Source organism: Pan troglodytes, chromosome 3, assembly GCF_028858775.2.
Source record: "Pan troglodytes isolate AG18354 chromosome 3, NHGRI_mPanTro3-v2.0_pri, whole genome shotgun sequence".
Classification (NCBI taxonomy): domain Eukaryota; kingdom Metazoa; phylum Chordata; class Mammalia; order Primates; family Hominidae; genus Pan; species Pan troglodytes.
The window spans coordinates 153,474,088-153,488,088 of record NC_072401.2 but is presented as its reverse complement, the minus strand read 5'-3'; the positions used below and the strand labels follow the sequence as shown (position 1 = coordinate 153,488,088).

Sequence of the window (14,001 nt, the reverse complement as noted above, 5' to 3'; positions counted from 1 at the left end):
AAGTGTTGATTGCTTTAAGAAAGTTTTTATTATCCCATTCTTCTTCAAAATAACTGTGATTCCTACCAACCCTATGGGATCATAAATAGGCCACCTGTTAACTCAGAAATAGTCCCATCTGGGTCCTTGCCAAGAGATAAACGATAGTGGCAAGAACTCATCAGTCAGTGACAGCTGAGAGTGTTCATTAAATCTCACTTGTTGTGACACTTTTTGTTTCTTTTAAATACAAATCCAACAGCTTTTAACACAGCAGCCGAGTAGCTTTGGTTGTTCTAAAGTTCCGTGGGAGCTGAGGTCTGCCTGGAGTCTGCAGGGAGCCAGCTCCTTTGGTGCTGTGAGCATTTTATCAGCCCCCTCTCCTTTGCTCATCCTTCTGTCCCTCCTCCCACCCCTTTAGGACCACTGTGTTGGCCCTGGAGCCTGCAGCTTAGGAGCTGAGGGCCACCCTGAAGAGGTGACACTGAAGACTAGTGGACACCCAGGGTGCTGTGGAATGAAGCCTAATTGCTTCTGGGCTGTGGTTCTGTGAGTTCCTGATAGTTTTGCTGATGAGCATAGACCAGCTCAGCCCAGGTTCCAAGTCATTTCATTCTCAGTGGACAGCCTTTTGCCCCTGTTGTGGAGATGCCCAAAGTATTAATAGTTTGGTAAGTTGAATGTGTACAGAAGTAGACATGCTAAGTATTTCAACGATAATAATATCTATCAGTTGGAACATTTAATATATGCTCCTCAGTTCACTAGGCATTTTAAAATTAATTTGACATCTCATTTACATTTTATGACATTGCTGAGAAGTAGGTGGTAGTGTTTGCCTGTTGCAGGTGAGGAAACTGAGGCTTAGAGAGGTGGGAGTTATTTGCCTAAGGCTCACAAGAAGTGACAGAGCTGGGACTTGAGCCCAGGTGTGTCTGGGTCCAAGAGCCCTTTCTGTAAGCACAGCTTCGTACCACTTCCCTAGTGGCAGCCATGGCAGTGTCATGACCATCACAGATGCTGACTTAAGAGAGGCAGTATAGCAAGGTGGGGTGCCAAGGGCTGCCAGGTCCTGGATCTGGCTTGGAATCCTGTCCTGCAACTTCTAGCTGTAGGTTCCCAGGCTTTGATTTATCTGAGCCTCACTTTCCACACTTAAAAAACATGTTCCCAAATAATTTTGTATAGAAGGGGAAAAGAAGAAACCAAAGAGGAAAGGAAATCATCAAGGCCATCTGATAGAGCTGATGGAGTTGCAGCAGCTGGCTGAGAGGAATGACTTTGTGGGAGAAAACATAGAATTCCAGTTTGGGCAGGTTAAGTTTGAAAGGCCTTAGGAATAGCTCAGTGGCTTTGTCACCAAAACCAAGAGTCCCCAACCATTTTAGCTCCGGGGACCGGTTTCGTGGAAGACAATTTTTCTGTGGACTTGGGGGACCGAAGGCGGGGTGGTTTCAGGATGATTCAAGTGCATTACATTGATCGTCTGCTTTATTTCTATTATTACATTGTAATATATAATGAAATAATTATACAACTCACTGTAATGTAGAATCACTGGGAGCCCTCAGCTGGTTTTCCTGCAACTAGATGGTCCCATCTGGGGGTGATGGGAGACAGTGACAGATTATTAGATGGTAGATTCTTATAAGGAGCACAAAGCCTAGATTCCTCTCATGCACAGTTCACAATAGGGTTCGTGCTCCTATGAGAATCTAATGCCATGGCTGATCTGACAGGAGGCGGAGCTCAGATGGTAATGCGAGGGATAAGGAGCAGCTGTAAATACAGATGAAGCTTGTCCCTCTTGCCCACCACTCACCTCCTGCTGTGCCACCTGGTTCCTAACAGGCCACAGACCAGTACCTGTCCATGGCCCCCGGGTTGGGGACTTCTGACTAAAGCTATATTACAATGAATGTACTAATGTCAAGAAATGTACTAATGAATGTACTAATGTCTAGAAAACTTAGGACAGGGCCTCGAAAACAGCCTGTGCTGGATACATGTTCGGTGCTCTTATTAACAGTAATAAGTAGTAATACTTTTATGGAATTACCACTCATCTAGATGAGTGAGCTTTGTAAAATACGTTCAGTAAAATTTGGTCACTTTTTTTTTGGTCAAACCTTGTTATTTTCAGTGATCAGAACGAGATAGCTTAACAAACCTTACCCACTGCATCTTTGGGCCCCTGCTGTTGGCAGAAACAGTTTTCTATCTTGATGTTATATTTCTGTTGTGTGAATGTGTTTTAGAGAAAAATATGAAACTGCACTTTATCACTGTGCTCAGTGGTATAGTTTTTTTTAGTTTTGCTGTTATAAATCTCTACTTCTAGAAGATAGAAATTGAGCCTGATGCCATTCTCATGATGTGTGAATGAAGGCTGTCCCTCAGTGGTGCAGAATGCATTGAAGTAAACCTAACTAGTAAAGCTTTTGTGCACTTGAGGCAATTTAACTTAATTTGTTTAAAAGGTATTTTGTCTTCACTAGATAGCATGTCTTTTGTTAATGTTTGATACTGCATTTGAATCCAGGCTGGCGAACTCTCTTTCAACACTGCAGGATACTAAATGATTCCTCTCAGGTATTTATGGAGTGTAGTCTTCTCTGGGAGAGACCGAAACTCGTGCTTTTATTCCTCTTCCAAATTAGAATTCTAAATTGTGAAAGATGCTTTCATTTTTAAAAGCAGGCGAGGTCCAATTCATGGTTCCCTGAGTTCAAAAAAAGTTGTCTCCCAACTATTGCAATTTGGTTCGATGGAGCTCAGCACACTTTGGAAGTTTTCCTTTGAGCTTAATGGGCCTTTCAGAGGATTCCAACTGCAGATTAGTCCTATTCAGACGGAACTGTAGAACTTACCGGGAACCTAGTGTGAGACAGAAACCAGTCTGCTTACTCATTGCTCAGGAAAATGCCAGCGTTCTGGCATTCGTCGCTCAATAAGATTTCATTTATTGAACAGTCACCAAGTGCCAGACCCAACTCTAGGTCCCACAAAAGGCGTTGTTCCTGCCACATGGATCTTATGTTCAGGAGGGTGACAAAGACATTAACAAATAAAACAATTACAGCAACAAATGCCTCAAGGAAATAAATGGGGTGCCATGCTACAGAGTAACATTGGAAAGTGACAATGTTGTTTTTTAAAGGCCCTCAGAGGAGGTGACATGTATTTAAAACCTGAAGAATGATTCAAGGCCCAGGCAGCATAAAGCCAGGAGACGAGCATTCCAGAAAACAGCTAAGGCCAAGGCCCTGAGGTGAGAAAGAGCTAGGAATGGGCCATGAGGTAAGCGAGGTAGCACAAGGCCACTGTGCCAGAAGCAGAAGGAGCAGTGGCATCAGGTGACACTGTAAAGGCAGGCAAGGGGTAGATCAGAGAGAATGGCAAGAAGTTTAGCTCTCAACCCAGGTGCAGTGGTAATCACTGAAAGGCTTTTAAGCAAGGGAAAGACATAGTCTGATGAATGTTTTAGAAAACCGCTCTGGCTGCTCTGTGGGAAGTGGATTTCCGATGGGTAAGAGTAGAAGCCAGGAGACCAGTTAAGAAGCTTTTGCAATAGTTCAGATGGAAGATGATGCTGTTTTGGACAGCACTGGTGGCAGTGAAGATGAAGATGGAGAGACAAGAGAGACATACAAGATGGTTTTTAGAAATAGGCTGGTGTGGAAGGTAAGAGACAGGGAGGAAGCACAAATGCCTTTAGGGAAGCTGGAGGAGCTAGATGGTGGTGCTGTTTACCGAAATTGGAAGATGAGATCGAGAATGTCTTTGTGCAGGGGCAAATCAGGATTTCCTTTTGGAAATTGAGATGCCTGTGAAACCTCCAAGTGGAGGTGTCAAATAGATACCAGAGCTGTAAGTGTGGAGCTCAGAGAGGTCTGGGCTGGAGAGAGAAATGTAGGCATCCTCAGCATGAGGTGGTATTTAAAACTGTATCCGTCCACCCAGAGAGTCTAGATAAGGAAGGGGGTCCTGGGTTTGGATGGGAAGGAAGCCATCAGCAAATGAAATGGAAACAAAGCATCCAGAGGACGAAAACTGGGAGCAAAAGGCAGCAGAAGCTGAGCTAGGAAGATAATTCACGAAGGAAGGATTGGTTGGCTTGTCAAATGTTGCTGAGGTGTCCAGTAGGTGAAGACAAGCATGTCCTGTGTCCACTGGATATGGCAGCCAGGAGACTGTTGGTGACTCTGACAAGGGCATTTTTAGAGAGATGGGGAGAGAAGCCAGGCTGACGTGGGTTAAGGAATAAATGGGAAGTGAAATAGCGGAGACAGTGTATGCAACAAACAAACAAAACTTGTTTAAGAGGCTTTGCTGAAAAGGAAACCAGAGAAACAATAGATGAGTGACTGATAGAGTGAGAACTGGGTTCAAGGGAATAGGTTTTGGGGTTCTTGTTTGTTCATTTAATAAGAAATACTATTGCATATGTATACGTCAGATGGAATGCTGAGAAAGAGTAATGACTGGTATGGGAGAGAAGGGATAACTGAGAGTGATGCCCTTGAGAAGGCAAGTGGGAGTTAAAATCTGGCTCAGTCCTCAGGGGCCTTTCATTCTGGTCTTAAAGATGGAGGCCAGTGCACAGTAGACTATGGTCATGTACTGAATTCTGTAGTATAGATTATAAGTATTCTGATAGTTTAGGGGACCCACCAGTGCAGGCCAGCTTGCTGAGGAGGGCTTCTAGGAGGAGGCGGTAACACTCAAGTGAGGCCTTGAGGGATGAGGAGAGGGACAGTAGCTCTGATAAAGAGAGCGTGCTGGTGGAGCAGACAGGGTTGTGTATACAGAAGGCTGCCCTGATTGGAGGGGAGCTTTCTCCCGGAATGAGCAGTGGGAACATACAGGTTGTGTCGACTGAATCCAGATGAGAGCTGTGGAACACCAAGCAGAGGAGCCCAGATAATCCGGTAGGAGCTGTCTGTGCTGTTGAGTAAACAGCAGGAATGATGAACCCAGACTATAGCAGGATGAAAGTTACAGCCACATTGCCAGTCCCTGGACAAGGAGGGAACTGTGTTGAGTCAGGATGTGCTCTTATCACCTAAGCCTAAAGTTCGGAGACCTCGGGCGAGGCACCTTGGGCAAGGGTGGTAGCCATGGAAATGGAAAGGCCGTGACAGACATTAGTGATATTTGACAGCTTCCAAACTGGTAGGGGCTAGTTGCCAGTTTGGATATAAGGGGCAAAGAAAACAGAGAAGTAGAAGATGACCTCAGGGTTCCTAGACCGAGAGTCTCACGATGTCAGGAATAGTTGGGACTTCCTGAGATGCAGATACACACAACTTGTCAAAAAAGGGATTAAAAATCAGGGGTTACAGAATTCTTGTAAAAGTGTTGAGAAGTCAGTGCTGGAGAGAGTAATGTCTGAGCTAAGAGACATCTTTTCCCTGTCAGCACGGGTGGCAATTGGGCGAGCCCTTCCCTTTCTCTGAGGGTGAGTGGTGAGGTGTCAGCCATGGGCCGCCGGCGACCTCCAGCTTGGTATAGGCCCCACAGCCCAGCACTGGGAGAATGACAGAGAACCAGTTCCAAGGGTCTCCTTTTCTTGACATGGAATTCATTTTGACTACTTTATTATTTTAATATGCTTTTGCTTTGGAATCTTGGGAAATGAATTTATTCAGCCCATCAAGACACTCAGGTTTGGCAGATTACTTTTAATTTAAAAACGTAACTAGGAAAATAAAATCCAGCATTTTGTCTTCTCACTCTGTTCTCTTTTAAATGTTGTAAATGAAACGAGGAACAGAGAATCTGAGAGCTTTACTTTGTAGGGTGCCAAATGTGATTCTTTCTTACGTACATCTATTTGTCTTGGGATTTCTCTCTCTCTCTTCCTCAAGAGCCTTTTAGTCCTCCCCACACATTGCCTGCTTCTTTAGGGCTTGTTGCTCCTAATATGAGGGGCCTCCAGGGTCAAAGAAGGTCCTCCCAGCATGGGGTCAGCACCTCTCTGAGTCCCACCACAGACTCCTGACTTCGTAACAGTGCTGTCTGTCTGCTGTAGCAAATCGTTACAGCAGTCAGGAAGGATTCGGAGTCATGTTTGTGGAAGGAAGAGATTATTACAGTACCTGGAGGAAGGAGGAGGGGGGAAAGCCCAGATTTCAGTTCTTGCCCTTGAGCTGCAAATTCTCAAGGACTCTCCTCTAAATCTCCTGGAATCACTGTTAGAAATCCACATTCCAATGGAGAGCAGTGTAGGGTTATCAGATATATGAGGCCTTTCCTCCAACTCAGCTCTGACACTTTGAAAAAAAACTTCAGTATAAAACTGCAGAGTCAATCTCCATTTTAATAGTTTTGTTTTTCTTGTTTAGCACAAAAAAATTAGATCTCTCCAGCTGGCAAATCTAAAACTTCTCCTCCATATGTGCATAAGCACACACATCTGTATATGTTCACATGTACAGGCACACACTGTAGATGCCTCAGGACTGTAACCCCTCTCGAGTGGCCAGAAGTACCAGCCACGACCTACTTCAGAACCAACCGTGCCTTCTCTGAAGTTAGGCTGCTATAACTAAACAGCAGGTAGAGTTAGATGCTGCTTCCTTTGACACTCCCTGCCTTTAAAAGACTATGTCACCTCAAAGAATTTCTAAGGAGTTGTTTTCTTCTCTCCTTCCAGAGGGCCAGTTGAGAGTGGATGCCAATATATCCGTGCATCACCCTGGGGAGCCTTTGGGCGTTCGAACGGAAGTGAAGAATCTCAACAGCATCAGGTTCCTGGCCAAAGCCATAGGTGAATGCCAGCTGCCGCTCCTAGTGTCCTTCTTCCTATTGTTTCTCTCTTGCTGGGTAACAAACAACCCAGAAACTTAGTGGCTTACACAAGAACTACTTTCGTTTTCACTGGTCCGTTCTGTTGGTCCTGTGTCGGCTCACTCATGTGGCTGTGGGAAACCGGCAGGCCAGCTGAAGCAGAGGGTCCATGGTAGTCACTCTCATACCTTGGGGCCTTGATGCTGATGTCTGCTGGGCTTCTCCATCCATGTGATCTTTCTTCATGCACTTGCCTAGCCTTGGCTTTCTTATGAGGCAGTGGGAGCATTTCGGGAGGATGAAGGCAGAAGTGAGTCCTAAGCTGTAGACCTCACACAGTGTCACTTCCAATGTGTTCTATTCAAAGTAGATTGAGGCCAGGCACAGTGCCTCATGCCTATAATCCCAGCACTTTGGGAAGCCAAGGTGGGTGGATTGCTTGAGGCCACGAGTTCAAGACCACCTGGGCAACATAGCAAGACCCCATCTCTATAAAAAATTAAAAATTTAGCCAGTCATGGTGGTGAGCACCTGTAGTCCCAGCTACTCAAGAGGCTGAGGTGGGAGGATCACTTGAGTCCAGGAGTTTGAGGTTGTAGTGAGCTGTGATCACGCCACTGCACTCTAGCCTGGGCGACAGAGAAAGACTCTGTCTCTAAGAAAAAAAAAGAAAATTACATTGAATTCAAAGCAGACTTGAGGGGAAATTAGACTCCACCTCTTTATCAGAGGATCCACAAAAGATAGTGGCTGTGTTTTACCATTTACCACCTTCTTTCTGACCAGCTTGAGATTTACTAGGTCATGGTTGTTCATTTTAGATTGACCATGGCTTGACCTAAATGGTCATTATGTTTTCCTGCTTTTTATATTCTTTTTAACTGCTAGATTATGTGCCCATGCAGTGAAGTAGTAGTCTTTCTGGAGCACACACTGTGGGTATTTCTTTGATGATAAATGTATAATAACTAAAATAGTTTAGCAAGATAAATATCTGAGCAGTCCCGTAGATATAGGTAACTGTGAATTCAAGGGGAGGACCTCAGAGGACTAAAAAGATTTTTTAAAACCGAAGCTATCTAGAGAGGAAGAGGGAGGGATGGAGTTTGAAGTGCACCCCTTCAAGAGTGCACAGAGACCAAGACAACTGAATCTGTTGCCAAAGTTTTGCTGTGGCCAAAATGTTTAATATAGCCCTGGTCTTGTCAAGAAAAGTATTAGAAACAGTACAGAAAAGACGATTCTAGTCTTGTATTAGACCTTATTGTCCTGAACCTGAAGTGAATCAACCAGCCTCAATGAAGACAGTCTTCAGGAAAAAGGCATTAAAGTGGTCAAACGGATAGCTTATGGGAGCAGAGAGGGAAGGGATAGGCTCCCATATGAAGGCAGACTAAAGATGGTGAACTGTTCTGCATCCGGAAAGGGACATAGCCCATGTTCCCAAAGCCATGAAAGATTTGAGTCAGGGAAAACCCTTATAAGCCAAGTTGGTGAGGAGGAAGCCTGGAACAAATGGAGGAAGTTCCACCTCCCCCTGTAGGTAGTAGTGGGCTGGGACCCGTTATTTTAAGAGGTGGTGATGGTAACCTTAAAAAAGCAGCCCAATTTTAGGTAGAGTCATCCATGAATTCTGAAGGAGACCCCTAACCTTCTCCTGTCCTATGAAGAACTCTTTGGAGGACCAGTCTGAGGGAGAAATCTCCCTGTGGTCTGACTCAGAGTGGAAGAGCCAAAGCTTTACTATGGGTTCAATTCTCCAAGCCTGTTATTTTTCACCACCTTTTTCTCCCTATGTCAGGCCATTTAGCCATCATCTCGTGTCAACCAAAGAGATCACTGGAGTTGGGGAGAGATGGGGAGCAAAAACTGACACGTTTTGCTGTTGCTGCCTCTTAGCAACTCAGATAAAAGGGTTTAGGTTTGGGCAAGGAAAGGTAGTACATGGTGGGGAGAGTTAAGGTGGAGGCTCAAGATATTTTCATAAAGAAGTTTAGCAGGCTGGGCTTAATGGCTCATGCCTGTAATCCCAGCACTTTGGGAGGCCAAGGCAGGAGGATTGTTTGAGACCAAGAGATTGAGACTAGGCTGGAAAACATAGTGAGACCCCCATCTCTCAAAAAAAGAAAAAAAAAGCAGCAACAGCTTAGCAATTGTGGTTGTGTTTTGATTCCCATAGCCTCCCTCATTTGATGCTGAGGCATGGATCCTTGGATCTTAATCATTTGGGGCCGTGGGTCCCTCTGAAAAGATAATGTAAATGCTGGACCCCCTCTCCAAAACCTGCACATATGCACACAACCCACACTTTGTGTATAATTTTGGGGATACCAGAGCCTTTGAAGCCCATCCCAGACTCCCAGGGTAAGGGCCCTGGGTAGGCAGCAATCTCAGACCGAGATATTGGGCCCAGCCCCACTTCTGCCAAGTCATGTCATCTGCATGGGGTTGCTTAATCTCTCTGAACCTGAATTGTCTCAACACGGAGTGAGCCTGCCTTCCTAAGGCCCTTTCCAACACCAATATTCTACGATGGCAGTGAGAAGGAAATATAGTGTGTAAGGGAAGGATTATTATAAACAATCTTCTTGATTTTTTTTTTTTTAACTTAGAGATTGAGAAAGGTTGTTTCTAATTATTGCTTGACTGGATGAAAGGTATAATCAAAATATGATGCTAAATTAGTGTGTTTTTCCTAGACTATGAAATTCAGAGGCAAATCAATGAACTTGAGAATGGAGGTGAAATTCTGAACGAAACACGCTCATTTCATCACAAGCTGGGGTGAGTTCGCATTGCTGAGCGTCCTGACCACAGCCGGGGGTGGTGCGAGAGGGCTGGGCTCAGCCACTGACCAGCCATGTGACCTTGAAGGAGGCACGTAGCGTCTCCACTTTTAGGTTTCCTCATTAGTACAATTAGAAAAGTACTGTACCCTTCATGCCTGTAATCCCAGCACTTTGGGAGGCAATGGGCAGATCACGAGGTCGGGAGATCGAGACCATCCTGGCTAACATGGTGAAATCCCGTCTCTACTAAAAAAATACAAAAAATTAGCCGGGCATGGTGATGGGTGCCTGTAGTCCCAGCTATTTGGGAGGCTGAGGCAGGAGAATGGCATGAACCCGGGAGGCGGCGCTTGCAGTGAGCTGAGATGTCGCCACCGCACTCCAGGCTGGGCGACAGAGCGAGACTCCTCTCAAAAACAAAAAAAAAGGCCAGGCGCGGTGGCTCACGCCTGTAATCCCAGCACTTTGGGAGGCCGAGGCGGGCGGATCACGAGGTCAGGAGATCGAGACCATCCTGGCTAACATGGTGAAACCCCGTCTCTACTAAAAATACAAAAAATTAGCCAGGTGTGGTGGTGGGCACCTGTAGTGCCAGCTACTCAGGAGGCTGAGGCAGGAGAATGGCGTGAACCCAGGAGGCGGAGCTTGCAGTGAGCCGAGATAGCGCCACTGCACTCCAGCCTGGGCGAAAGAGCAAGACTCCGTCTCAAAAAAAAAAAAAAAAAGAAAAGTACTGTACCCTATAGGGATATAATACACCCTAGGGCTGCTAGGAGACTTGAAGTGACCCAGACTGTGCCCGAGGGCTTCGTTTTAGGCCCTTTCCTTCTCTGCTTCCAGCTTACCTGCCTTGTGGCAAGAATTTTTACTTCCTTAATAATCTATCAGACCTTTCCCAGCTGAAGCTAGAGGCGGAACAGAGTGAAGACCTGGTTGTAGAGATGCCTTATTTTTGTTTAGATAACTTGGGCCTTAATTTTCTCACTCAGAATTTTGAGCATTGTATACTTAAAGCAGAATACTGAAAAAAAGCTCAAAAGCCGAGTTTGAGCTGGCTGAAAGATGGCTACATTGAAGTCATTTCCTTTAAAAAAAAAAAAAAAAAAGATCATTCTGTACATTTCGCTTTCTTTATGATTGTTTTTTGAATGTATTCATTTAAGGTTTCCCCATGGAAGTCCACAGAGTTTGATTTTGCCTGTGTCCCTTATTGGTAGGGGAGCCCTTCCCCACATATAGGTTGGCCAGTGCTGCTTTCAATGTTTAATGTTTTCTTATTTAACTATTGCAGGTGCACCATGTCAATGAGAGACAAAGAAGGAAAACAGGACTACAGGTGGTTACTCCTTATGGCAAAATACCGCTATATATCGGGGGCTGGGGCGTATTTCAAGTTCATTTAAAGTTCAACATAATGATCCTGAACAATTTTTAGAAACCACTTTTTGTCATTGTTGTAACATGATGGGACATCTAGACTTCCTCTTTGATATGCATACCGAGAGAAGTACTAGTTTCTTGATTTGGTAGCCTCAGATCTGGTGCCTTGTTTGACTGATTCAGCTTTTGGAAGAACTTGTTCATCCACTGCTGTGTCAAAGTTGTCATAGTTGAGCTAGGAGGATGGCTGTAGAGGTTGGGGCCTAGGCTGTTCTTATTCTAATGTTCAGTAACTGATTCAGTAATATGCTGAATGAAGCTCCTTGAGAAGAAATGAGAAAAGAGATGTTGATAGCGTATGTTGATGGTAGTTCCCTTGAACCTCACATGATGCTATTTCATGATAAATTAAGTTGAACTACTTAATATGAGACCCACAAATAAAGCAAATGCTAAGAACAGGCATAAGATAATTGAAACTTTTATTTTTTTCTCATTGAGTTTAGCAGGTTGAAGTTTTAAGCAACAAAGTTGTGAGATCAGCCACCTTTCCTTTGTGAAGGGCAGAAAGATGCAAGTGTAGCTATTATCAATGAGGATCAAAATTTGCATGTTTATGTGGGAAAGAAGAAACTCATAAACGCTTAGCATGAACCTCACCCCAAGAACTCCCATTGTGTGTCTGCTAGAGTCAAAATTATTTTAATTAACCGTGAACTTCCCGGGTGAGTCTGTTCTCCCAGGGGCCCACTTTATTCCTGAGTGTTGCTCCCTCCCCTGTTGGTGCGCCTTCCCCTGAGTGTGGAGTCCAGCTTTCCATCCGCCCGTGGCTTCAGCGTGATGCCTCAAATGATAGTGAGCTGCAGGAAGCTTCCCCTGGGTTTCCTCTTGCCCTCAGAAGCCAGACTAACTCACAGAAGAGATCTGGCAGTGAGCCGATGGGTAGCGTGTGCTTCGAATCCATTCCCTCCGAACCACCACTTCTTCTGAATACCCTGCTTTTTCTACATAAGCCCTTTGACAAAAATGGGCAGAGAGTAACCATTAGTGCTGGACGAGAACAGAGGGAGGGACATCTTGTTTCATAAGATTACATGCAATGGTGCAGCTTTGACACTTAAAAAAATTAATTCCCTTCATTTTTTAGAGCAGTTTTAGCTTTACAATAAAATTGAATGGAACGTCCAGAGTTCTCACGTACTCCCCTCCCCACTCTCCCCCCAGAGTCTCCTGTTAATGTGCCACAGTAATGCAAGATGCTCATTTGTTACAATGATGAAACCAATCACACTTCCTTATTGGCTAGAGTCCATGGTTTACACTAGGGTTCCTTGTTTGTGTGGTACATTGCGTGGGTTTTGACATACGCACAATGACATGCATCCACCATCGTGTCACACTGAGAAGTTCCACTGCATGCCCTGTGCTCCACCTCTTCATCCCTCCCTCCCTCTTCTCCAGCTGTCACATTTTATTTAGGCAAAATCTATTCATTTCTTCTATTTCTCAAGGGTAAATTTTTTTCCTTTCATTTTTTATTTATGTAAATGCTGCTAAAAATAGTAGAAATGTTGAAATGGGGGGGAAAGTCATCTTTCCTTCTAATAAGCAAATTGTTCTCATTTGGTCCTGTTTTTTCCAGCCTGTGTCTTTATGAAGACATAGTCCTGCATGCATATGGATGTTTCTGTCAACAGTGGATTACGTATGCTACAGGAGTCCCATAAGATTGTCATATGGCATTTTTACCGTCCCTTTCTTGTTCAGACATGCTTAGATACACCAATGCCATTGTGTTACAGTTGTCTGCAGGATTTGGGACACTCAGTAGCCTTGGAGCAGCAGGCTACTCCACATGGCCTATGTGTAGTAGGCTGTACCATCCAGGTTCATGTGAGTGCACTCTGTGATGGTCCCATGACGAAATCACCTAACGACACATCTCTACGAACATATCACCGTCATGAAGCAACACACAACTGTGGACACAATTCCTGATGAACAGTGGAATGAATGATCCACAGTTACAAATCCCAGTGTGACTTCAAGCCTGTGTTGTGCTTCTTTCACTCATCTTATTTATAAGCATGGAGAGGGGTGGGTTTGGAGGTTTTGACACTTATGCAATGGCTTTCCTGGGAAACAGAATTGACATAATAGGACATTTGAAAATATTTGCAAGTAACATGGCATCTAAACACAGAAACATTCATATTACTGGGGGAGGTTTTGTTTTCTCATTAATCCAAGTACTTCAGATTCAGGTCCCGTCTCCTCTGTCTGCCCAGGTTCATGCCAGAACCCAACCTGCCTCCCCTGGTGCTCTACGACGCCACATCTCTGCCCGCAGGTGCAGACCCACAGCAAGTGATCAATATTGACCAGATTCGGGAGACACTCCCGGAGCTCCCCAGTGTGACCCGAGAGAAGCTTGTCCAACAGTATGGGATGCTGCTGGAACACAGCTTCACTTTGCTGGTAGGTATCGATCGGATGCCAAGAGGATCCCGGCTCAGCAGATGGGGCAGTGCCCTTCAGAGGCCCCGCCACACACAGGCTGCCATGGGCTCTGAGTGGGGTGGGCGTGTTTCTTGGGTTGTACTATAGATGCTACTGAGAAGAATAAGATGTAGTAACCTTTGCTCACTACCCTTTATGGTAAATGCTCCTCATACAACCAGAAGATGAAACGCAATCTTGTGTTAGTCATTTCTTCTGTGTAGAAATGAACGCCTGACCACAGCAGCTGTGGAGACTTCTTGAAGACTGTCCAAATGTTATGGATGAGTTTTTCCCATGTGTCTGAAGGACAAAAGAAAATCAATGTATAGGGTTTCTGGATGTCTAGCGGTATCGAGCCATGACAGGGCTGGCAGGATGTTGCGTTCTCAAAAGCCAGCCAGTTATTTTGCCAATTTCAGAAGAAAACATTTATTCCACATGAAACACTAAAAACTCTGACTAAAAGTATCAGTCCTTTGAGGCTTGAGGCTGTGTCTGACGGGGCCGGTAGAGAACCTGACACTGTCAAGATCTGCTTAGGGATTTTCCATCCTTTTCA

At 44.9% G+C, this 14,001-nt stretch overlaps 1 protein-coding gene across 3 annotated transcripts in view; it reads left to right on the top strand.

Annotated features, from left to right (window-relative positions):
* The window catches only part of GATB (glutamyl-tRNA amidotransferase subunit B), a 90,362-nt gene that overhangs the window by 46,481 nt on the left and 29,880 nt on the right, over nucleotides 1-14,001 (top strand). For all 3 annotated transcript variants that reach the window (XM_024356328.3, XM_024356330.3, XM_063809100.1), the window contains exons 6-9: nucleotides 6,638-6,751; nucleotides 9,471-9,555; nucleotides 10,852-10,896; nucleotides 13,229-13,418. In XM_024356328.3, coding sequence (XP_024212096.3) covers nucleotides 6,638-6,751; nucleotides 9,471-9,555; nucleotides 10,852-10,896; nucleotides 13,229-13,418 — 434 coding nt within the window. The remainder of the gene's footprint in view (nucleotides 1-6,637; nucleotides 6,752-9,470; nucleotides 9,556-10,851; nucleotides 10,897-13,228; nucleotides 13,419-14,001) is intronic.